Source organism: Ammospiza nelsoni, chromosome 14, assembly GCF_027579445.1.
Source record: "Ammospiza nelsoni isolate bAmmNel1 chromosome 14, bAmmNel1.pri, whole genome shotgun sequence".
Classification (NCBI taxonomy): Eukaryota; Metazoa; Chordata; class Aves; order Passeriformes; family Passerellidae; genus Ammospiza; species Ammospiza nelsoni.
The window spans coordinates 1,445,028-1,469,059 of record NC_080646.1 but is presented as its reverse complement, the minus strand read 5'-3'; the positions used below and the strand labels follow the sequence as shown (position 1 = coordinate 1,469,059).

At 44.5% G+C, this 24,032-nt stretch overlaps 1 protein-coding gene across 1 annotated transcript in view; it reads left to right on the top strand.

Annotated features, from left to right (window-relative positions):
- Window positions 1-24,032, top strand: part of MAP2K5 (mitogen-activated protein kinase kinase 5) — a 120,423-nt gene that overhangs the window by 25,290 nt on the left and 71,101 nt on the right. Inside the window, exons 8-12 of the mRNA XM_059482469.1 lie at window positions 5,365-5,429; window positions 16,924-16,963; window positions 20,140-20,208; window positions 20,312-20,393; window positions 21,932-21,993. Of these exons, the coding sequence (XP_059338452.1) occupies window positions 5,365-5,429; window positions 16,924-16,963; window positions 20,140-20,208; window positions 20,312-20,393; window positions 21,932-21,993 (318 nt within the window). The remainder of the gene's footprint in view (window positions 1-5,364; window positions 5,430-16,923; window positions 16,964-20,139; window positions 20,209-20,311; window positions 20,394-21,931; window positions 21,994-24,032) is intronic.

The window sequence follows — 24,032 nt, the reverse complement described above, 5'->3', positions numbered from 1 at the left end:
TCATGAATCAGGGGCTGGGCCTGGCAGCAGGGCAAGGGTTCAGCCTCACCTGGGCTATTTTCAGGGAAAAAAAAAAGAGATTTTTTTTACCTGCCATAAATGAGATTTTTTTTTTCCCCTGCCATAAATGAGATTTTTTTTCCCCTCCAAAAATGAGATTTTTTTTCCCCTCCAAAAATGAGTTCTTTCCCCCTCCAAAAAAGATATTTTTCCCCTCCAAAAATGAGATTTTTTTCCCATCCAAAACATGAGCCCAGCGCTGCTGAGGCCCTGGATACAGCTGGAAATGGGGATTTTAGGCTGAGATCAGTGTTCTCAAATTCCTGATATTTTAAAAAACTATTTTTATATTATATAATTTTATATTAGTTATCATTACATTCCTGATAATTTTTTTTTTTTAATATTTCAGAATTCCCAAGTAAGTAATGTATCTCCCTTGCTGCCTTGAGATTCTGGAGTAGCAGCAGCAGGTGGCTGAACTTGTAAATCAGGGTGGTGCTCCCTCTGATGTTACTGATTTATTTTCGAGTAAAACCCCAGAATGGGAGTAAAATCTCTCTGTGGTTGGCTGAATTTGGCATTTTATTTGTTCTAAACTACAGAGAACAAGGGGTTGGGGTGCCCTGCAAGAGATTCACAGATTGGTTCCCTGGGGTTTCAAATTTTAAAACCAAACTTCTTCTTGTGGTACTAAAAATGTTGCTTAAACTCACTGGAAAAAAAAAAAAAAAAGAAAATAAGGATTAAGTGCCTGATCTTATGATAGCAAAAACGTTAATTAATCCCACTGAAAAATAGAGGAAAATAAGGATTAAGTGCCTCTTCTTACTATATGAAAAATGTAAGTTAAACTCACAAAAAAAAATTAAAATTAGGTACTACTTATGATTTTGGAATTGCTACTTAAAACCCACTAAAAAGAAAATAAGAATGAAGTTTTATACTTAAATCCAATATAAAAAAACAAGGATTAAAAACCTCTTCTCCTGGTATTAAAAATGTTACTGAAACCCACTAAAAATGAATAAATAATTCAACTTTAATACTACTTTTTAGTCAGCCTGATGAGAGTTGATTTGCTTTTTGTTGAGAGGAAATTATTTCATTTGTGTTCTGCAGAATTTTGGTGATGGGTTCCAGGGTGAAACTTCAACTTTTGTTCATTTTGGGGGGATTAAGTCACACTTAACCATTACTTAAGTGTGGCCTGGTCATTATTTTTGATTATTTTTTGGCAGTTTGTGCTTTGAGGCATCCCTAATGATATTCCCCCAGTAGTTTCCATTTAGCTTTAATAAGGAATTCATATTAATCATTAAAAGAAGGGGACGTGATTCTTCAAGATAATCAAATATTGACAGGTTAGAAATAGCTTTCTGCCCGGCCTCATTGATAGAGGTGATGTGATATAAATATTTATTTCTTTTCTGTCACTCAGGGTAAATGCCACCAATTGATTCAGCATTGATAGAGTGTCACCAGTTCATAAGGAGCTGCAGTGCCTGTGCTGCCCCATTAGAGCCTCCCTGAAAAGGGGATTTGCTAAAGCTCCTCCCTGGGCTGCTCTGGGCTCTCAGTGATGCACAAAAACCACCCTGGTTCCACCAGGATTCACTGGGAATTTGGGTTTTAATAATTCACAAAATCCACCCTGGTTCCGCCAGGATTCATTGAGAATTTGGTTCTTAATAATGCACAAAACCCACCCTGGTTCCACCAGGATTAATTGAGAATTTGGTTCTTAATAATGCACAAAACCCACGCTGGTTCCACCAGGATTCACTGGGAATTTGGGTTTTAATAATTCACAAAAACCCACGCTGGTTCCACCAGGATTCACTGGGAATTTGGTTCTTAATAATGCACAAAACCCACCCTGGTTCCACCAGGATTCACTGGGAATTTGGGTTTTAATAATGCACAAAACCCACCCTGGTTCCGCCAGGATTCATTGAGAATTTGGTTCTTAATAATGCACAAAACCCACCCTGGTTCCACCAGGATTCACTGGGAATTTGGGTTTTAATAATTCACAAAAACCCACCCTGGTTCCACCAGGATTCATTGGGAATTTGACTATTTATTCACAAAAACCCACCCTGATTTCACCAGGATTAATTGAGAATTTGGTTCTTAATAATTCACAAAAACCCACCCTGGTTCCACCAGGATTCACAGGGAATTTGACTATTTATTCACAAAAACCCACCCTGGTTCCACCAGGATTCACTGGGAATTTGGTTCCTAATAATTCACAAAAACCACCCTGGTTCCACCAGGATTCATTGGGAATTTGACTATTTATTTACAAAAACCCACCCTGGTTTCACCAGGATTCATTGGGAATTGGGCAGTTTATTTACAAAAAGTCCACCCTGATTTCATCAGGATTAATTGGGAATTTAGCTTCTAATAATTTACAGCATTTACAGAAAACCCACCCTGCTTGCACCAGGATTAATTGGGAATTTGGTTCTTAATAATTCACAAAAACCCACCCTGCTTGCACCAGGATTAATTGGGAATTTGACTATTTGTTTACAAAAAACCCACCCTGATTTCATCAGGATTCATTGGGAATTTGCTTCTTAATAATTCACAAAAACCCACTCTGATTTCAGCAGGATTAATTTGGCATTTAGATTTTAATAGTAATTTTTAAAATTTACAAAAAGTCCACCCTGATTTCACCAGGATTAGTTGGGAATTTGGTTGTTAATAATACACAAAACCCACCCTAATTTCACCAGGATTAATTGGGCATTTAGATTTTAATAATTTACAAAATTTACAAAAAAACCACCCTGATTTAATCAGGATTAATTGGGAATTGGGCTATTTATTTACCAAAAATCCACCCTGATTTCACCTGGATTAATTGGGAATTTGACTTCTAATACTTCACAAAAAAATCACCCTGATTTCATCAGGATTGATTGGAAATTTTGCTCTTAATAATCTACAAAACATTGTACTAATTATTCATAATTCTGATTTCACCAGGATTAACTGGGCATTTGTCTTTTAATAATTTCCAAAAAGCCCACTCTGATTTCACCATGACTGATTGGGAATTCGGCATTTATTTCCAATAACCCACCCTGGTTTCACTGGGATTAATTGGGAATTTGGCATTTATTTCCAATAACCCACCCTGGTTTCACTGGGATTATTTGGGAATTTGGCATTTATTTCCAATAACCCACCCTGGTTTCACCAGAAGTAATTGGGAATTTGGCATTTATTTCCAATAACCCACCCTGGTTTCATCCCCAGCCAGTGGAAGGGAGGGATGCTTTGTTTGCTGCTCCCTGCTTGGTTTTCCATGGATTCCTGAATTTTCCAGCCCATCCAAGTTGGGGTTGCAGCTTTAACACCCCCAGGTATAAGGGGAACCTTTTATGATGGAGAATCCAGTTTTCCCAGTGGGATAAATAAATCACCCCCTGCTTTTGGCACCTTTATTTGAGCCAGTAAATCCCATTTTATCTCCCATCAGCTGCAGCTCCTGCCTCCAGCCCGGCATTCCTGCTTTTCCCTGGAATTCTGGGTGCCCCAGGGGACGGAGCTGCTCCTGTCCCTGTCCTTTAGGGAGAGATGTGGAGAAAAATTCCCTTTTCCCAGTGGGAAACAAGCAGGGAATGTGCTGGATGTCTCCAGTTCTGCGAAATTCGGTGTTCATGACTTGAGGTACCTCCAAAAAAAATCTTCTCTTTTCCCCATCAGGCTGCAAAAATACAAATTTATTGTTGGTTTTGTGGGTTCATTGGGTTTCCTTTGGGGTGATTGGGAATTGCATCTCCTGCATTTTTGGGAGTGCAGGAGGTGTTTCCTCCAAGGCTGGAGGATTCAGGTGCTCCAGCTTGGAAGAGCAAAACTCCTTAAAATTCCCAAGTCTGCAGCCTGAGAGAAATTATTTTTATTTTAGGGATCCACTGTAGATTCTTTGCGTATTTTAAATCCTATTTATGAGCAATTGTTCCTCGTGAGGAACGACTTCCCCCCTTTCTGTTTGCATTTCTGATGAATGCAATGAGCATAGGAGCTTTCAGTAGTGAAATGTTATTTTTCATCACAAACCTTGGTGTTGGAATGGGCCCTCCTAAGGAATCTGGCCCAGGTTTAATTACAAATAAATAATAAAATCATCACCTTCTGTTTTGAGTTGTCTCAACTCGGGATTTCCCATCCCTGTGTAGCAATTCCAGTGAGAAACCACAATTTTTTGCTCAGGTAGTGAAAGGAAAAACCATCAATTTTGGATTAATCATTTCTGTCCTTGCAACTTCTTTTAAATCAATAAAATATTTCATTTTCTGGTCATTAGAAATGCTGAGTATTGACTCTTTGGGACATTTGAGCTTGTTATCATCACTTGTGTTAATACACAAAAATGACATCTTTAAGCAGCCAGGCCAAGCCATGTGAAATATTTAACTTGGTGTCGTATAAAATACAAGTAATTACTGAAAATGAGTTAATGTTTCCTAGAAAAATCTCTTTTCAAAGCAGGATTTGCTCAAACATTTTCTACTTAAAATGATCAGGTAACAGGGGAATCTTTCTGGAAAATTGCTTTTAACCCAGAATTAATTCTGTTCAAAATATTTATTTCAAAGTATAAATGTGCGTTGCAAAAATGTCTTTAATGGGATTTTTAAATTTGTGCCAAATCAGAGTAACTCTGCTTGTCCAGGAGAAGGTTGAGCTGTGGTTTTACATTCCAGTTGTTTCTCAGGCAAAATGTTAAGCTGTTGTAAAATCCATGTAAAATAAAGTGCCAAATTCAGGGATTTCTGCAGTGCTTTTATCAGCTGAGGATCTGAGCAGAAAAAACTGAGGGAAGGAATTTGCTGTGTGCTTCAAGGAAAATCACTGGAAAAATCCAGACTGATTTTTCTTCAGACAAAAAGTGTCCAAACTGAGCTGTGCCAGAGCTGCCTCTCGCTGAGGCTCAGCTGTGGGATTCCAGAATAAATCCCAAACTTCTCCAGCTGCCAGGGTTGTTCCCATTCACCTCCAACTTTGGCTCTGCTGATGTGCTGCTCTGGAGCCCCTTTTCCTCTCAGCAGCAGTGCCCTGACCCTCCTGAGCTATATTATATCATTCCATTTTGACACCTTTTATCAAACTTTAATGAAATGACCCAGGCAAACAAATTGTCATTAAACTTTCCATCACTTTGTCCCTTGGTATCGTCTTTTATAAATTGGACAGCAAATGTTGTATTGATCTTCTCGTTCTTGCAGCTGAACTTGAAATGACCCAGACTGCTTGTTGTTTATGGCCTGGAGTTGCTTTTCCTTGACATTTCCATCCCCAGCATGACATCTCTTTTGTTTTTCTTTCTTTCTTGTGGAGATGAATGAACAAGACATTCGATACCGAGACATCCTCGGCCACGGCAACGGCGGCACCGTCTACAAGTGAGTGGGGGTTTTGCCTCTAACCTGCCCCAAAATTCAAATTTCACGGCGTTTTTACTTCTTACATTTTGTGGTGTAGACAGGCCCTTTGCTGCTCTGCAGGAGAAAAATCTTGATGTAAAGTTTTAAACCGTTCTGGGGTGTTTTATTCTGGTTTTAACGCGGCTTTGGATCTTTTCTGGGAGCACGTTGAGGGTTCACAGTGGGATTTGGGATGTCCTGGGTTGGAATCCAGGATCTGGAATTCCTGCTGGCTCACCTGGGGGTGACAGCAGTGGCATGTGGTGGCACCAGTGCCCTCAGGATCCCTCACCCCCTTTTGCTGCTCTCCCTCCCTCCCAGCCTGATCAACTCCTCCAAATTTCGGTGCAGAAGTTCCAGCCCTGGAGCCAGGATTAATTTTAATACTGTAAAAAAATTAAAATATCACAGATAGGACTCTCCTGTTGAGAAAACTCCTGCTTATGCATCATGCAAAGTTTAAACTGCAGAATCTGGGACTTAGTAGTCTGCAGTGGGGTATGAAAAATATTCCTGTGGGAATTAAGAAATCCATACTTTGTCAGAAAGCCCTGAGGGAGCAATAAAGGTTTCCTCCAGAGAGCTGTTTACCATATACAGTAACCCAGCATCCCATTAGGGTTTTGTTTATACCTTAGACATTTTAACTTTGATATATTAACATTTTTTACCCCCACTAAAATGTTTTAAAAGCCACGGTGCATTTAGTCTGGTTTCTAATTGGCTGCCAGCATTGCAAAACAGCTCCTGGCAGAAGGTTGGATGGAAATGGAATTCCAGAGCCTCCAAGGGGGAAATGCAGCCTTGGGATGGACTCTTGAAATCAGGTTGGCCCTGGGGGTGGAAGGTGCTTCAGAAATCTTTCCTTGGAGAAGGATGTTCCTAGGACTTGAGGAAATGGTGTTATTTTCTGGTTTTATGGGAGATATGAATGTTGAACTGTAGAGCTCAGACTGTTGGTGTTGGGTGGAGAGGCAGAGAAGGGAATTGGGGTAAAAGCTGGATGTTCTTGTGTGACACCATCATGTGTTTCTGAGGGTGTGGAATTGGGATAAAAGCCCTGTGTGACACCGTCCTGTGTTCCTGCAGGTGCCTGGAGTGGGGACTGTGACAATTCCCTGCCCTCTGGGGAGGGACAGTCTCACCTGGAGAGGCAGGAGCCCCTCCTGTGTCAGGGAGGTGTTTCTGTGGCTCCTGTTCCTTTTTATCCCACTGTTATTTGAAGTCAGCAGTTTTGGAGACTTTGGGGTGTCTCCAGGACAGGAGTCACTCCAGCCTTTTCCAGGGAACGGGTGCTGGTTTGGGTGTGGATATTTTACAGATTATCATGGAACCCTCCAATGGTTTGGGCTGGGAGGGAGCTCAGTTTATCTCATCCCACCCCTGCCATGGCAGGGACACCTCCCATTGTCCCAGAGTGCTCCAAACCCCTCCAGCCTGGCCTTGGGCACTCCAGGGATCCAGGGGCAGCCACAGCTGCTCTGGGAATTCCAGCCCAGCCAGGAATTCCTTCCCAAGATCCATCTAAATCTCCCCTTTCCCACTCTGAAGCCATTCCCTGTGTCCTGTCCCTCCATCCCCTGTCCCCATCCCTCTCCAGCTCTCCTGGAGCCCCTTCAGGCCCTGAGGATTCCCTGGATCCTTCCCTTCTCCAGGGGAACATTCCCAGCTCTCCCAGCCTGGCTCCAGAGCTCTCCAGCCCTGTGGCAAAGCCACCTCAATCCCCTTTTCCCAAAAAGTCCCCAAATCTCCCACTCTGGCAGAGCATCCCTGCCCCAGCAGGAGATGAGGGATCAAACTGGAATGCTCCCAGGGATCAAACGGAATGCTCCCAGGGATCAAACGGAATGCTCCCAGGGATCAAACTGGAATGCTCCCAGGGATCAAACTGGAATGCTCCCAGGTCTCTGCAGTGCCCCGGCACGGGGAGCAGCCCAGGGATGTTTTATTGCAGTAAATCAATGAGCATTTGTCAGGTGCAATGAATTGCAGAGGTTGGGCGCTTTCCCTCTCTGGCTGGGGCTCCTGGCCCGTGTGGGGATCAATGTGCAGCTCAGCACCGGCCTGTCTGCACCCTCCCTTTCGTCTTTTTGTTATCCTTACCTTGTATTTTTTATGTTATTTTAATCCCCCCTCTCTTCCCTGAGCTCTTTATCCTGCCTCATATCCATTATGGCAGTGAAATATTCCCGGTGTTCCAGGGACGCAGGAGGCTGAGCAAAAACCTCCCAGCCTCTCTTCTTTTTTTCCATGGAAAAACTCTTCTATTGGAATAGTTTATTGAGATTGAGGTATTGATCAGCCCTCCTGCTCCCCCCTGGCTGGAGGTGGGCTGGTTCCCTTTGGAAGCCTGTGTTTAGTTAGGAAACATGGGGTTTTTTTAGTTAGAAAATGGATTTCATTTATTTGGGTTCTTTACAGCTGCGAGTGGTTTATGGCTTGGAGAAGAGGTATCTTAGCTTTATTTTTATGACAGTATAATTATACTTTAGAAATACACTTGATTACTGTGTGGAGCAAAATTGTTCCACTATATTGGCTCGGCCAATATTGCTATACAAACAACTTTTCAGTCAATTGAGCCTGGTGAAAAATCAATACTTTATAGCAATATTTCTAGGGAGAACTTGCTGAATCTAAATGTTTTTCCTGTTCTAAAAAGAAGGGATTTTATAGTTCTTTGACATCCTGTTCTGCCCCTACCTTTTGATCCGCTGTTTGCTTAATTAAGGAACGATAAAAATTCTCGTGTTAGATATGGCAAAACCAGTTAATTAGCTTTGCTTTTTGGTTGCTTGCATGTTCAAAAATATGTGAGAAAATAGAAAACAAGCCCAAAGTGTCTATTGAACATTGCAGCAGAAAGCAGGAATTCTTCCAAAGCTGCTGAGGGGGCAGAGTGTGCCCTGTTTTGGGTAAAGATTGTTAAAAAAAGGGGAAAATCTGCTGCAGCAACGCTCCTGAATTAAATATTTAATTCCAATTTTATGCATTTTTTGAACCTCAGCTGCCCATGTGGTGGGACATCTCTGGATTTGCTTAAATTGCCTTTTTTTTTTTTTTTTTTTTTTTTTGGAACAAGTAATTCAGTGATCAGCCCAAAAGGCATTTAAAGGATCTGCTTTGTCCTGCATCTTTGGGCTCCATCAGTGCCTGCAGAGACCTCTCTGAGGAGATCTTTCCTTAGGTGAAGGATTTCCTTTGGAATGTCTGGATGTGCCAGCCAGTTAAATTAAAGCAGCTTCTTTAAATTATTTAGACCTCAAATCCTTAATTTTCTATATTTTGAACCTTAATATTACAAAGTACAAGTGTTTATCTCTGGCAAATAATTCCTCTGTCAGGTCTTTCTCACACGATGTGTCTAAAGCATCACTATTTTCTTTATACAGGAGCAAAATGAAGGGTTTATCCTAATTTTGTGTTCTTTAGATTTTGTTTTTCAAGGAGAAAGGAGAAGTGAGATGTCCTGAACTCTGTTTAGGGCAGGGCACATCCTCCTGGGATTTATTTTACAGTGAGGTTTTGTAGCTCTGTGGGTTCTGTTGGAGTCTCCAGCAGCAGGAGCATAAAGGAAAAATAACCATAAAGCCCCAATGATGCCCTAATTAATTTGGGAGTTACCAGGATCTGGGAGAGAGGGAAGGAATGGGAACATCAGTTCCCATCTCAGCAAAGTGCTGTGAGAGCAGAAGGCTTCACTTGGAAGTTGAGTAATTGGGAGAGAAGTGGCTGTGGCTGATGTCCCAGGCTGAAAGATTGGATGGCCTGGAAAGCAGGGAGAAATGAGGGAGTTAATTTGTCTGAGCAATTTCCTGAGCAATTCTGCAGCATGGTGGAACGTTCCAGCATCTGCCCTTCCCCTCATCCCTCCCTCAGCCAGCCTTGGGGTGCCCCAGCAGCACATGAAATGGAAAAGTTGGGAGACAGCTGCTCCACAGCCTGGAATCCAGCCTGGGACAAAGCTGGGCATCCTCTGGCACTGCTGGGGCAGCCCTGGAGCAGGTGATGGATGCCTCAGGTTTGGGTTTTATATTTCTCAGGTTCTGTGCTGCTTTAGTGGGTGGGTTCACATCAGGGCATAGTGAGCTCTGTGCACAGAGCAGGGACACAAAACAATTCCTGCTCCAGCTGGGCACCAAGCACAAATGACCCAAATCTCAGCCCAGGAGCACAAACCCCGTGGGCTGCAGAGAGAAAAACAAGCAGGGTGGGACTGCCTGGCTCAAGCTGCAATGGGACAATGAACTGCAAGGTGAGTCCCAGGAAAGGCTCTCCCAACCTTTTCCCACAGTTCTTGTCCCAGCCTGGTGCTCAGGGAGGGATCACAGGCAGGTTCAGTGGCTTTGTTTGGCATCCAAACTCATCTTTGACCCTTGCAAGTCTTCAAATTGCATCTCCCTTAATTCCTGTGGAAGCATTTCCCTTGCTCTCCTTTCCTGTGCATTCCTTTTCTGCTCCTCTCGTTTGGGTTTATTTTTAGTCCCACTGAGGGTGTTGGAGCAGCCCTGCCTGGCTGAGTTAGAGGTGTCCCCCTGGATTTTGTCTGATTGCAGTGGGGTTTGGAGGAGACTGACCAGTGCCTGCTGGTCACTCACTGCCTGTGACCCTGGTGGGCACTCAGCCCCCCCATAAAATCAGTTCTGCACAAAAGTGCATAAAATGAAGATAAAGTACCTCCTTGGAGCCTGACAAAAGCCATTCCTCTGCAGAATGGGAGCTGCAGTGAAAGTAAATAAATGAATGGACAGCAATCACAGCCTAGTTGATGAAACTGTTCAATTAAAGCACAGGCATTTACATGGTGTAATTTCCCTAAATTGCCAATGAGCCCCTTTAGACACAACCAGTGTTCAAATTGATTTCAGCATTGATTTTGGCTGAAGCTGATAAATTTCTGCTTGTTAGTTAAAGTAATTTTGCAGAAGACTTTGTAGTGCAGTATTGAAGTGTTCATTTAGCTGATGGTTAAAAGAGGAGTTATTTACAGAGGGTTCTACTGTTGGGCTGAGATGGGACAATTCCCCGGTCATCTTTTTACTTTTAATTTTTAAGCTTCAGTATCCAATCAATACGTTATTGAAACTGATTAAAATGTATCCAGCCAGCTGCCTATGGCTGTTTAATTAGAAACTGGATGATTCTTAAATTAAAGTTGTTTTGTTTGTGGTGGATGTCCGTAGCTGGGAAAGATGGAGCGAGTGGGAAATGGGAGTTTGTGCTGGTTAGCAGGGAGTGAGCTGGGGTGGGAGCCCAGGGCTGCCCACCCTCACAGGGAGCAATTCCTCATTCCCAATATCCATTCCCTGTGTCCTGTCCCTCCATCCTTGTCCCCAGTCCCTCTCCAGCTCTCCTGGAGCTCCTTTAGATGTTGGAAGGGCTCTGAGATCTCCCTCATCCTTCCCTTTTCCAGGTGAACACCCCTCATGTTGGCATCCTAATTCCTGCCACCAGAGAAGGCGATGCAGGTGTTGGCTCACACTCTGTTTCTTCATCTTTCTTTCCTGAAGTTGTGATGTGTTCACCCCAGGCTGTCTGCCACGTGGGATAACCCACATCAGTCAGAGCTCAGGGCTGCTCTGCTGCCTCTTGTCCTTGCACCAGATGAAATCCAGCAGGTAAATCCATCCCTGTGCCTGCAGCTGCTCTGGGTGCAGACTAAATTCAGATTAAATCCAGTTTAAATCCAGCAGATGAATCCATCCCTGTGCCTGGAGCTGCTCTGGCTGCAGATTAAATCCAGATGAAATCCAGCAGGTGAATTTATTCCCATATCTGGAGGTACACTGGGTGATGTGGTGGCACTGTGTCACCTGGTGTGGGTGACCCAACGTAGGTGCTGGTGGCACCTGACTCTGCTCGAGCTCCATCTCCATTGCAGGTGTCTCTCTCTCAGGAATGGGTTCTGCCCCACAGTGGGATGGGCACAGATCCCATTTCTGGAGCTGCCCCTGAGTGTTTGGCTGCAGGAGGGAGAGAGGAGTCCCTGAGTGGTCACAGGTGGGATGAGGAGCAGGTCACAGCACGGAGGGATCCTCACTCCCTGTGATTCCAGCACTGAGCTGGGTTAAGTGAGACTTTGCTGCTCCTTTCTGCAGCCTCTGCTGCCAGCTGTGCCCTTTTCCCCAAGTTTGAGCATTCAGGCACCACTGTTTGCTGTTTGTTTGCCACTTCCCCAGCAAATCATTTTGCAATCAGCACTGGAGCATCTGCGGTGGCGTTTCAGAGGAGGGGAGGTTGTGCTGTGAACCAGCACAGCCCCATAAAAGCTCCTTTCTCCAACTGCTGTGCACTTTGGCTTCCCTGATTTAACAGCCACAGTCAGGCTAATGTGTTTGCTATTGCAGGAGGCAGCAACTGGCAAAGTGCTTATTTCCTAGGAGCAATTTGAATTTCTTTCTTTGGATGGCCGTGGAGTACGTGACACTGCTGTCACTGTCCTGCCACAGGCAGGGGCAGCACCAGGCCAAAAAAAAGGGGGAAAAGGGAAAAAATGAGCAAATGTTGGGTGGTTTGCTGTGTTAGGCTTGCAGCTGGGGCTGGGGCTGGGTTCCTTTTGCTTGGCTCTGGCACAGCTTTGTGCTCCTGGTTGTTTCTCATCAATGTCCAGTTTGGCTCCTCCTGTGCCCTCACGTCTGGAGGTGCTGCTTGCTGCAGCTTTTCCTGGCCATTTCTGAGCTCACATGAGAAGCTTCAAGCTTTTATTTCTGTTTGAGGCCATGGCAGAGGGTTTCCAGAGAGCTTTGGGGTGTGGGTGTGAAGATCTTCCTCTGCAGTCCTCAGTGCTGAGAGGAAACCGTGGGGAATGGGACAGGATTTCCCAGCCTTTGGAGGGAAATGATGCCTTGCTGTTCATAACAGATGTGGGTGATGATTTCAACCCAAGGTGTGAAGGAAACAAGGCAGAGAGAGGAACCAAAATATTCGCTTGTGGTTTTACTGTGTGGCCTGGGAAGTTCAGGTGGCAGGAAAGGAGGAGCTGCAGAGCTGCAGCTCTGGGACAGGCCCTGAGAGAGGCAGGGATCTCCATCCTGGGGAGGAATTTCCCCCCAGCATCCATCCCTGTGGCAGTGGGAAGCCATTGCCTGGGTGCTGTCCCTCCATCCCTCGTGGCACCAGCCTGAGGTGGGGCTGGAGCATCCCTGGCTCCTGCAGCCCCATCGCTGCCGCTGCCTCCCTGGCACTCCATCACTGTGTCATATCTGCTGATGTTGGTGATATTTCTGACTGACTCATTGGCATAGCAGACAGGTCATGGCTTTCCCTTGAATCCTTCAGGCTTGCCAAGGAATATCTTATTGATTAGAAATTGTTTCCCTGGTTATTGTGGGGGGAGAATAAAGGGATTTATCCTGGTGGCCGGAGGAGGCAGATCCTGTGCTGCTCCAGGCTCCTGCAGTTCCATCCTTATGACAAAATAAATGTGATGAATTTTGGCTTCTAGGTAGAGATTACATTTATTTTGAGATTTAACATAAGACTAAACTCAGTTTCTGGTGAGGAGTTGTTGTGTTTAATGGAAAAGCTGCTGGAAAAAGCTCAGGGGTGTTTGCCAGCTCAGCCCCTGCTTGTGATGTGACCATTGTTGTGTCACTCACACCTGGGCAAGGGGTTTGCAATTAAAAAATTAGGGAAAAATTGAGAAGTGGTGTTTCCCTTGAGTTGCCTGCAGGTTGCAACCTGTAGTTGGTTTTTTCATTGCCCTGGAAGGAATTATCCCACAACCACAGATCCTACAACCATCCTGCAGCTCCCTCTGGGCTTTAGGCAACATTCCTCACAGGGAAGAGAGAAAATTGTTGGTTTGAGCAAATTTGAGAGAGAAGTTGTTTTGTTTGCCATCTCAGCTATTTATTAGGAATTTATTAGCTGTTAATATTAAGAATCTGCTGCATTTTCTCTCAAGTTGGGTTTGTTTTCCTTCTGTGTTGAGTAGAAATTCATCATATTCAGTGCACAAAGCTTTTAGCATTAAGTATTAGGATGGGCAGTGGTTTATTCCACGAGGAGCCCAGGGCACTGACATTCCTCCTTGCTTTTCTGTACTTCAGGAAGAACAAATCAGGTAATGTGGATTTCATTTCAAAAATTCCCCTTTTTTTTCTCCTTAAAACACAAACCAGCTGCTTCTGATGCTCCCAGTTGTTAATTTGCTTTGCTGTGGAGCCACAATTCCTGTCTGGGCTTGGGGGGAGATGCTGAGGAGCTGGCAGATCCCCCAGAGCCCCATTCCAGTTTTCCCTGGTATTGATTTTGATTTTCTGGGACACCAGGGATGCTCTCTGCAGTCCATCACCAGTTTGGCTCAGCTGCAGGGCTTTGCTCAAGCACAGTGCTTGCTCCCACGCCACCTCTCTCATTTATTCCCCAAAATAACCCAGATTTTGGCCACAGCACCCCTGAGGGATGAGATTGGAGGGGACAAAGTCCTGCTGAAGGACTTGGCTTGTGTGGGGCCCTTCAGATCTCTGGGGATGGGTTTTTTATAGCTAAAGGTGATGAAATATTTGACAAAAATGTGCCTGGGAGCTGCTGGGATGGGTGCAGGGGCTTGGGATGGTGAGTTCTGGTGGGAATGTGGAGGGAGGGATGGAAATTGCTGTTCCCCAGGGGGGATTTTGCAGGCAGGCAGTGTTGGAGTCTCCGTCCTTGCCTTGGACAGGGCAGGCTCTGTGTCCTGGGGGAGCTCCCCACCAGCAGATGCTCCCTGCCATGTGGGAATTGTCCCTGCCCATGGAAGAGGGGGGAATGGGGTGGGATTGAAGGCCCCTTCCCACCCAAGCTATTCCAGGATTCTGGGCTTGGAGATGGAGATCCCCCCAAACCCAGCTTGGTGCTGAGCATCCCCTGCGGGGCACTGCTCAAACCCACCCCTGGTTTTGGGGTTTTTAGGAGTGGAACAGCTGGTTTTAGCTGGTTTTTAGGAATTTTCATGCCATCCTGGAAGATTTAGAGTGCATTCCCTGAAAGGTTCCCAATTGCTGAAGGGACCTTTGGGGTTTTGCTGCTTTTCTCTGCCTGGTTCTACAATGATGGGTTTGGCTGCTGCACTTCTGGAGGTGGCACCAAAACCTGGGAGATGAGGCTTTGAGTGGGAATTTTGGTTTAATCCCCTCGTAGCCATCCATGGATTGAGTAAAAATCTGGTTTTCCTCATGCTGTGCTCATTGTCCTGCAGGATTTTTGTGGTTCATCCCTCAGAACCTGCATTAAGGTGTTAAATTCAGGATTTTGCAGTGCTGCCTGCAACCAAAATGATCTGTGGGACTGGAAGGTGGAATCGAACATCCCAGAAAATCCCTTTTTCCTCAGAAGGGGTAATTACTGCAGCAGCTCCAGCCTAATTTGAAGCGTTGGCTGTTAATTAAAGCACCACAGAGGTGTAGGGTTGTCTTTTGGTGTAACCAAAGCTCCCACCCCAGCTCCATTAATCACTTTACAGTTATTGTGCAGGGGAAGGCCAGGACAACTGAGATGCTGGATCAGCCTGGAGTAAACAGATTCCTGCCCTCCTGGCACGGCCCAGCCCCAGCCCAGGGCTGCTGCTCTTTGTGATCAATTCCCAGCCATAATTAAATGTTCAGGTGGGGCTGTCAGTGCTCTGTAAACCAAACCAGGTAGCTGCCCTCTGCTGGAACCTGAGCCCAGCCTGCCACGGATGAACTGGCGTGCATCATAATTAAATCATCAGCTCCTCCCTCCCACCCGCTCCCAAACTGGAGATCTCTCCCATGGAAAATGGATCAGCTTTCCTCAGCAGCTAATTAGGCTGTCCAGTGGGCTCCCAATTAACCCAACAGATGTGGAGCATCCCTTCCCAACCCCTCCATCCCTTATTCCTGCCCGTCCCAAGCCCAGGGTGTTTCCCCACTGCTGGATTCAGCTCCTGTCCTGTCAAAGTTCCCATGGAAAATCTCATTTTTTACACTGATTTTTTCCCCTCTGTCTTGCTAAGACCTTTTTTCCTCCCCTGAAATCTGGGAAATCATCTTAAATCCAGGATGTTTCCCCAGTGTTGGTTCATCCCCGGAGCTCGTGGATTCATGGATTCAGCTCTATCAAAGTTCCCTTGGATAATCTCATTTTCTACACTGATTTTGCCCCTCTGCCTTGCTAAACTCTGGTTTTTCCCCTCTAAAATCTGGTGCCAATCAGTTGCATAAATGTTCATCCAGGAGTTATTAAATTAAGGTGAAGTTTTTAGGAATTTCCAAGCCATTACCAGAAACTAAGAGGAAAAAGGATCAGTTTTCCTGATGAGCTAATTAAGCTGTCCAGTGGGGTCTCAATTAACCCAACAGATGTGGAGCATCCCTTCCCAACCCCTCCATCCCTCATTCCTGCTCTTCCTAAACTCCCTGTTGGTTCATCCCAAGTCATGGATTCAGCTCTATCCAAGTTCCCATGGAAAATCTCATTTCTTACACTGATTTTTTCCCCCTCTGCCTTGCTAAATCCTTTTTTTCCTCCCCTGAAATCTGGGAATGATCCTAAATGATCCTAAATCCAGGATGTTTTCCCAGTGTTGGTTCATCCCCAAGTTGTGAATTCATGGATTTGTGGATTCATGGATTCAGCTCCTGTGCTATCAAAGTTCCCTTGGATAATCTCATTTTCTACATTGATTTTTCCCCTCCGTCATGTTAAACTGGTTCCCCCCCCCCCCCTAAAATCTGGTGCCACTCCACTGCATAAATGTTCACCCAGGAGTTATTAAATTAAGGTGAAGTTTTTAGGAATTTCCAAGCCATTACCAGAAATTAGGGGAGCTCTCAGGGTTATAAATAAGATTAAATGACATTTTTGCCCTGTCTGAGGGTGATTTTACATGCAGAAAACCCCAACTATTAAAGCTTTTCTTCTCCAGCAATAATTGCTGGAGGTACAGAGAGGTAAAATATTGGAATTCTTTAAAGTTAGTGCCATGTCTCTGCCAGTGCTGCCATAAATCAGAGGGAGGCAGTAAAACCAGTGAAGAGGAAAGCCTTTAATGGTTTTGTTTTTATGCAAAATTACATTGGATTTTGAGGTGTTTTTATTTTTAACTTCCTCTATTTTCTCACGTTTTCATGGTTAGAAATATTCAAGTCATTGTTAAATGGCCAATTTTGGGTGTTTCTCCTCAGAAATTAAGACAAACTGCTGTTGAAATACTCTGGAAAATTATTTGGGGTGCATGGGAATATCACCAATAATTCTTTCTATCTTTATATGCTCGCTGTGATCATCGAATAAATGCAGAAATTGAATTTTGCTGAGATTTTCTGTGGGTCTTTAAGCTCTCATATAGGATTTGCCATAATCTGTTTTAATTCAATTTATTTGGTGAAGCTGCTTGTCTCTGAAAATACCTATGGGACCGAGATAATCCTGATTTTCCATGAAAATTCTGAATAATAGTGATAATCTCCATTAATTCCATTGAAGGAAAATGGGGAAATTATTCAAATTATTCAATTTTTTCCTCACCCAGGGCTTACCATGTCCGCAGTGGAAAAATCCTGGCGGTGAAGGTAAGAAATTCCAGACATTTCATTTTTTCCCAATTTTTCCTGCCCTTACTTTCCTTGCCTTCCCTCTGATTTTTGGCTCTCAATTTGATTTATTGCATTAGTTAATTTATTTACAGAAAATTAATTTATTTATTTACTGTAAAGTTAGTCATTCCCAGTGAACTCAGATTCCCAAAATTCAGGATTTTCCTCCAGGGAATTGCCTGAACATCTCAAATTTTGATACCTCCAAGGATGTTTCCAAGGGCAGTTGGGCTCCTTGATTAAACCTGGAATTTGTAGATTTTTGTGGTCAGGAAAAATCCCAATTTTTCTCTGAAATTCACTTAAAACTGGGATAAAATAAGAGCAGCAATGGGGCAGATCTTGGATGCAATTTGTGAATTAAATTAAATAATTTCATTAATAAATGAAATTATTAAATATGTTATGAATGAAAATTTTAATTATATATTATATTAATTAAGAATTATATTAATTATTATTAGTTCATCTGCACAAAAATAAGCCAAAAAATGTAATTTTGTGGGGCTTTTTAATGATGAAATCCAGATTTAATTGCACAAGATAACCACAAACCTGTTGACTATAACACTTCCAGCTGGTAAATAATCAACCCAGTGCTAATAATCCATAACATGATCCCTCAGTGATGCACCAAATTTCATATTTTGCATAACCTTAACCTCCAGAGGACTTAATCCCTTTTTCCAAGTCGCTTTTTCCTATTTAAAGGGGAAAATCCCAGCAAGTCTGCACTGCTTTTTGCCATTCTCCCACTGCTTTTAGCTGCAATTCCAGTGCAGCATTTGATTACCATTATTACCTTTATTATTTATTACTCCTGCCCACAACACCCCAATTTTCCTCTGAGCTGTGCACACTGTTAGAGACAAGGATGTCTTAATTAAATTAAAGCAGAATCTCCGAGTCTGACCTGTGATTTTTGCTCTGCTTCCCTTTAGAGGAGGCAGCAAATGGAGGGAGGCAGCGGTGACAGCCCGTGATGAATTGCTGTGTTTATTCTGGATATTTTAATGGCCTCTCCCTAATTCAAATTGAGCAGGGAGTAAATTATAATTCAGTCACTCAGCTGCTGGGGCTCACCTGACAGCTCAGCCTGGGATTGCTGGGGGAGCACAGCCTCAGGTGGATTCCTCTCTCCAAACTTCACCCTGGCCTCAAGTGGGGCTCCAAATCGCTGAATTTTGGGCAAAAAAAAAATCATTAGAAAGGTGCAGCTTGGTCAGGAAGATCAGAGACCTTCCCAGAGAGTTTGCATGTCATTTAAATTAGTTTTTAAAAGGTTCTTCTGGTCCAGCATCCATCCCCAGCTCTACTCCAAAGTTCACCCTTTTCCCTGGGCCTGAGGGCTCCCAAATCACTGAATTTTGGGCAGAAACTTCATTAGGAAGATCAGAGGACTTCCCAGAGGGTTTGCATGTTGTTTAAATTAATTTTTAAAAAGTTCTTCTGGTCCAGCATCCGTCCCCAGCTCAACCATCTCACCCAGGTGTGACCCTGGGCACGCTGAGGGCATCCCAGGGAGATAATGATTGCAAAGTTCTTGGTTTAGGGGGAAAAGCCACAAAAAATATTCAATTATTGGATGTACCCAGGGAGATTTTGGGTTCCCCATCCTGGAGTGTCCAGGGTCAGGACTTGGAGCACCCTGGGATGGAGAAGGTGGAATGAGATCCCTTTAAGGGCCTTTCCCACCCAAACCATTCCAGAATTCCAGGAATTTGCATCCAAATTTTCATTTCCATCTTCATCCGCAGCAACAGTGACTCTGAGGAGATTTTTTTGGTTGTTTTGGTGGTGGTTTTGTTTTGTTTTGTTTTGGGGGTTTTTTTGTTTTCTTGTTTTTGCTGTAACGCAGTTCCAGCCCATGCTGGAAACTCATCAATCCCTGGAAGTTTTTTACCTGTACAAAACAGGCTTGGAAATTTCATACAAAAGTAGATGATAAATGCAGGTTAAGGTGAGATATAATTTTTTTTTTCCTCTTTTTGTGCTGGAAATTAAGAAATTCCCTCCAGCCTTGACATGAGGTGGGGTCACACAGGCCACACATTTCCAGCTGGAAGGAAACATAAAATAATTCTGCCGAGAAAGGGAGGCTGAACTCCCCTAATTAATTTTGGGGTGAAATAATCTTGTAATTGCTCTGTCTGTGCCCTTCCCTTGGTGTCCTGACCACCTGGAAATGGGCAAACTCTGCTTTCCCAGGTTACCCTCATTATCGGGGTGTTTGTAATTAGGGTTGATGCAAATGAGCCCCAGACCTTTCCTCATTCTGGGCCTGGCTTTGGGATGCCAGGGATGTTTTTGCTCCTGGGGTCAGAGAAATTCCTCGCTGGGATTGGAAGTGAGTGGGATAAAGTTTTGATTTGATACCCCTGACAAGATGGAATTTGGTGAAATTCAGAGAACACCACTGGTGGGATCCCAGCAGATGAATTTCTGAGGTTTCCGCGCTGGAAAAAATGTAAGTGAATATTGTTGGCAAATGATTATTGATCTGGACAAGCATGTTAAATGTTTCTTGGCAGCCCTGTACTCCACTTACAATTTAGTTTAGTGGCAGCTTTTATAAATAACCCCGGAGCAGCTCGGGAAGAGGCAGGTTATTGGTTTTTCCTGGAGACAGATTTTGGTGCTGGGTTGGAAATGGGCTCCCCGTGTTGTGTTCTGTTCTGTCAGCATTATTCCTGGAATGTTTATTCTGCTGATCCTGAAAACTGAGTTCTGCTTCCCTTCAGCCTAAAATATTGAATAGTGAAGGGCTGGCTGGGGGCACACTGAGCCTGGCTCCAAGCACTCAGTCCAGTTTGGTTTGTAAAGCAGAGCTTAATAATTGAGTTTTCATGTCTTCGAGGAACTGTGGCAAGAAATTCTCTGTTCAGTCTGAATTTCAGTGCCTTGTTCAGAGGGTCTGCCCTGAAAAATCTTGGGAATTTAGAATTGCAGAAGGTGCAACCCACTTTGGCTGCTTTGGTCCTGCTGGGCATTTGGGATGGTGAGAAAATTCCCTTCCTGTTAAAATAGTCTTTCCACCTATTCCTCTCCTTCTTGTTACCCCACAATGATCATTATTCCACAGATCTTCAGGATTTTTATTCTGAATAATTCCTTTCCCTTTTACATGAATTCTGTGTATTTCTGTCTTTCAGGTCATACCCTTGGATATAACACTGGAGCTCCAGAAGCAGATCATGTCAGAGTTAGAAATTCTTTACAAGGTACATGTAATAATTCCAATTTTACCATTGGAATTATTTTTACTTCAGTTTTCTTACAGCAGATTCTAAAACAGCCTTGTGGCTTTTTTCTCTCTTTTCCCAGTGTGACTCCTCGTATATCATAGGATTTTATGGTGCTTTTTTTGTAGAAAACAGGATTTCATTGTGCACAGAGTTCATGGATGGTGAGTAGTGGATCCAGTTTGCTTTTGGTTGCTAAGTAATTAAATGAGAAAGGATTTTTTTTTTGGTAGAATGAAATGCAACAGTAAGACTCGAAAATGTGGAGTATTAATAATATTGCAGGTAGTTAAAAAACCAGAGCAGGTTGGAATTGGGATTGAGGGACGTTCTACATTTTCCCTGCGTGGAACTTCGCCTACTTTTATGGAAAATGTAAATAGAAGAGGAATAAAGGCAGCCTTAATTTGTGGTTTGATACTTGAGCCTCCCGTGCAATCTGTCCTCGCTGACAAAACAGCTGTTCCTCACTTGTAGTGTTTTGATAGCCAAAACAGCTTTTCCTTTCAAGAAATCTATTAACCCAATGTCCTGGGTGTTTGCAGTGGAAATGGTCTCTTAATTACCAGGCAAGGAGTTATTTTCCAGCCCAGCTGTTTCCCAGCTCGCTGCCGAGCTCCTTCTGGAGTCCCCTTGTTCCTCCCCACGAGAATCCTCACCCCAAACCCATCCCTGACCCCACAGCCTGGGATTCCAGAATTCCCCTGGGCTGGAGAATTTGGGATATTCCTGAGGAAAAGCAAGGACAATGCCCTGGGGCAGCAGTTTGTGACCTGTGCTGGTGTCTGAATTTGGGATATTCCTACAGAAAAGCAGGGACAATGCCCTGGGGCAGCAGTTTGCCAGATTTTTAATTCGCAATTTTAAATTTCTTTCCTTAAGAATTTGTAAATTTCTTTCCTTAAAGAATTTGTATTTCAGCCTCAGGGACATTTTGGACTCTGGTTTGATCACAAGGTTTTTTTTTGCAGAAGAGAAGGGAGGTTTCCCAATCCCTTGGGAATGTCTGTAGGGATTTAGAGGGAATCCCATGTCCCCATCAATGGGGGATGCTCACAGGGGTGTGCCAGGTTCTTTCCCATTCTGGATTTACTGGGAAAACTTCCACTGCTTCCCCACCAGGAATTTTATTTCAGGCATCAGTGTGGACATGGCCAAACCCACCCTGGTGTGATGTCAGGAGGAGATGGCTTTAATCATGGATATAAAATGGATATTTATTTCCATTTCAATGGCTATTTAGGTCCATTTAATTGGATATTTATATCCATTGAATCATGGGTATAAATATTGGATACCACAGAATGGTAGCACCAGTTTTTGGGGAGAAGAGTTGGGATACTTTGGACCTTGAAATCTGCTTTTTTGGGGTGATTTTGTTATTCCCAAGACATTTTTCCACACAGTTTGGAGTTCTTTAACATTGATATTTGTGACTGGAAGGTTTTCTAACATTTTGTCACTGCTGTTTCCTGAGTATCAATGCTAAAGCAGAAATGTGGTAAGAAGCTCCCCGAGTGCTGTTTGGTGTGTTTCTGCAGACTTTGGGAGGTTTTTAAGGTCAGTTATTTCTGCCACAGCTATTGCTCTGTCACTGATGGTGTTTTTATTAATAACCAAGGCCTAGAAACCCCTTGGGGCTTCAAATCTGGGGCACTGTTTCATCTGGCACCACCTGAGCTCGTGCTGTTTGTCCCTGCAGGGGGGTCTCTGGATGTTTATAGAAAAATTCCAGAACACGTTCTCGGAAGGATAGCGGTGGCTGTGAGTAATTTGTCGCTTTTTATCTCTCAGTTTTTGCTGTGGGGGTGGAAAATCTGGGTTTGGGTGGTCACTGGGAGGCTGGGGCAGCTCCAGGGTCTGTGTGAAAGGAGGGTTCTTCCCTCTCTCTGCTCCTCCAAACCACCCCCTGTGCTCAGGGGCTCTGTGGTGAGGGAAAAGTGCCTTGGGAATGACCAACACAACCCCTGGGACTGTGGAATGACCATCCCCTCATGGGGTCTGGGAGGGATGGGAGTGCTGTGAGGGAAAGGTGGGAGCTGGGATGGTCCAGGCTGCAGAGGAGAGGGCTCCAGGAGAGCTGGAGAGGGGCTGGGGACAGGGGATGGAGGGACAGCACACAGGGAGTGCGTTCAGAGTGGGAAAGGGGAGATTGAGATGGGTTTTGGGAAGGAACTCCTGGCTGGGCTGGAATTCCCAGAGCAGCTGTGGCTGATCCCTGCATCCCTGGCAGTGCCCAAGGCCAGATTGGATGGGGTTTGGAGCAGCCTGGGACAGTGGGAGGTGTCCCTGCTATGGCAGGGGTGGCACTGGATGGGATTTAAGGTCCCTCCCAACCCAAACCCTTCCAGGATTCTGTTACTCAAATCTGTGTGACAGGATGGGGTAAATGGAGTGGCATAAGGAAACAAAAGAATTTGCTGCAAGTCTGTGTGGTCACATCCCTTCCTGTCAGCATTTCTTCCCATCAGGATGGAGAAATGCTTTTAATCACCTTGATTTATTAAATTATTTCTTTGGTGCCTTCAGGAGGTGGCTCAGGAGCCCTGTGGGGATCCTTTGTCTCTGAGTGTGTGATTTCCATCCTGGCTGCCCCTGTTCTGGCCAGAGGGTCTCCCTTGGTTTTCCAACCCTCTCTCTTTGGTTGTTTTGTGGATTTTCCCTGAGGGCTTAGAGGGTTGGGTTGGTTCCTGCCACCCAAATGCAGAGGCAGAACAGATTTTCTGTGTTCTGCTCAGGGAGGATGGAGTTTTCCCTTGGCACAAGCCAGAGCTGCCACGGGCTGGTCTCTCAGCCCTTGCACACCTGAGCAGCCCCAGGGAAGGGTTAATTGGGGTCACTTTTGGGGTGGTGAGGCTGTGCTGACAGAAGAACCCTCAGATCTCCTGGGCTTGGTCATGAGGTGCTGGCAGTGGGAGCCTTAAAGCCCCTGGTAGCTCATCCTTGGGGCTCTGCAGCCTTCAGCTGCTGAAAATCCACTGGCCACGATTGAAAACTCAAATTACAGACCACCAGAAAATTCAAAAGTTCAAAAAACCCATCTTTCCCCACAGCTGAGCAGAGGGTAATGACCAGTGTCTCAGTGGATCTCACCGGGGAGGGAGACACTGCAAAACAATTGCCAAATATAAGGAATACTTTGATAACTTAAGCAGTTTAAAGCATAACAAAGTTATTCTATCATGTGCCATTTAATTAAGTGCTGGCTTTTCACATTCATTATACATCAAGCTGACAATTTAAATCCTTTAATCCAACACAGGCAGCTATTTAGTCTCTGTTCATTGTAATTCACAGCTCTCCTTTCCTCTTAATTTGTGTGGCCTGCCCAGGGTGATGAACATCCCTCTCTGATGCTGCTTCCTCTGAGCAGCTTCAAATCTGCTCATTATGTACCTGGCAGTTCCTTGTGCAGTTTGAGAGCTTTTCACCTCAGCTCACAGGGAGAATCTTTCATCTCCATCCCTCTGCAGCAGTGAGTGGGAAGCTGCTCACAGAATCCCCATTTTCCTGATGAGGATGATGAGGATGGTTTGATGATCTGGGATGGGCTTCCAGCATCCCCCCAGCTGCTCATTCCTTCTCCTTTTCCTGGTTTTGGTGTGGGTTTAATCCATCACACCTTGGTTTTATCTCTCCTCCATCCTCCCCTTGCCATCCCACAGGTGTTCCCCTCCAGGTCTCCTCTCACCCCTAATGCCGCTGTCCAGCCCCACCTTTGGTGTCTCCAGAGCTGGATTTTTTCATCCTCCTCGGGGTCATTTTGTCTCTGATCAGTCAGCCTGGGAGCCTCACTCCCTGAG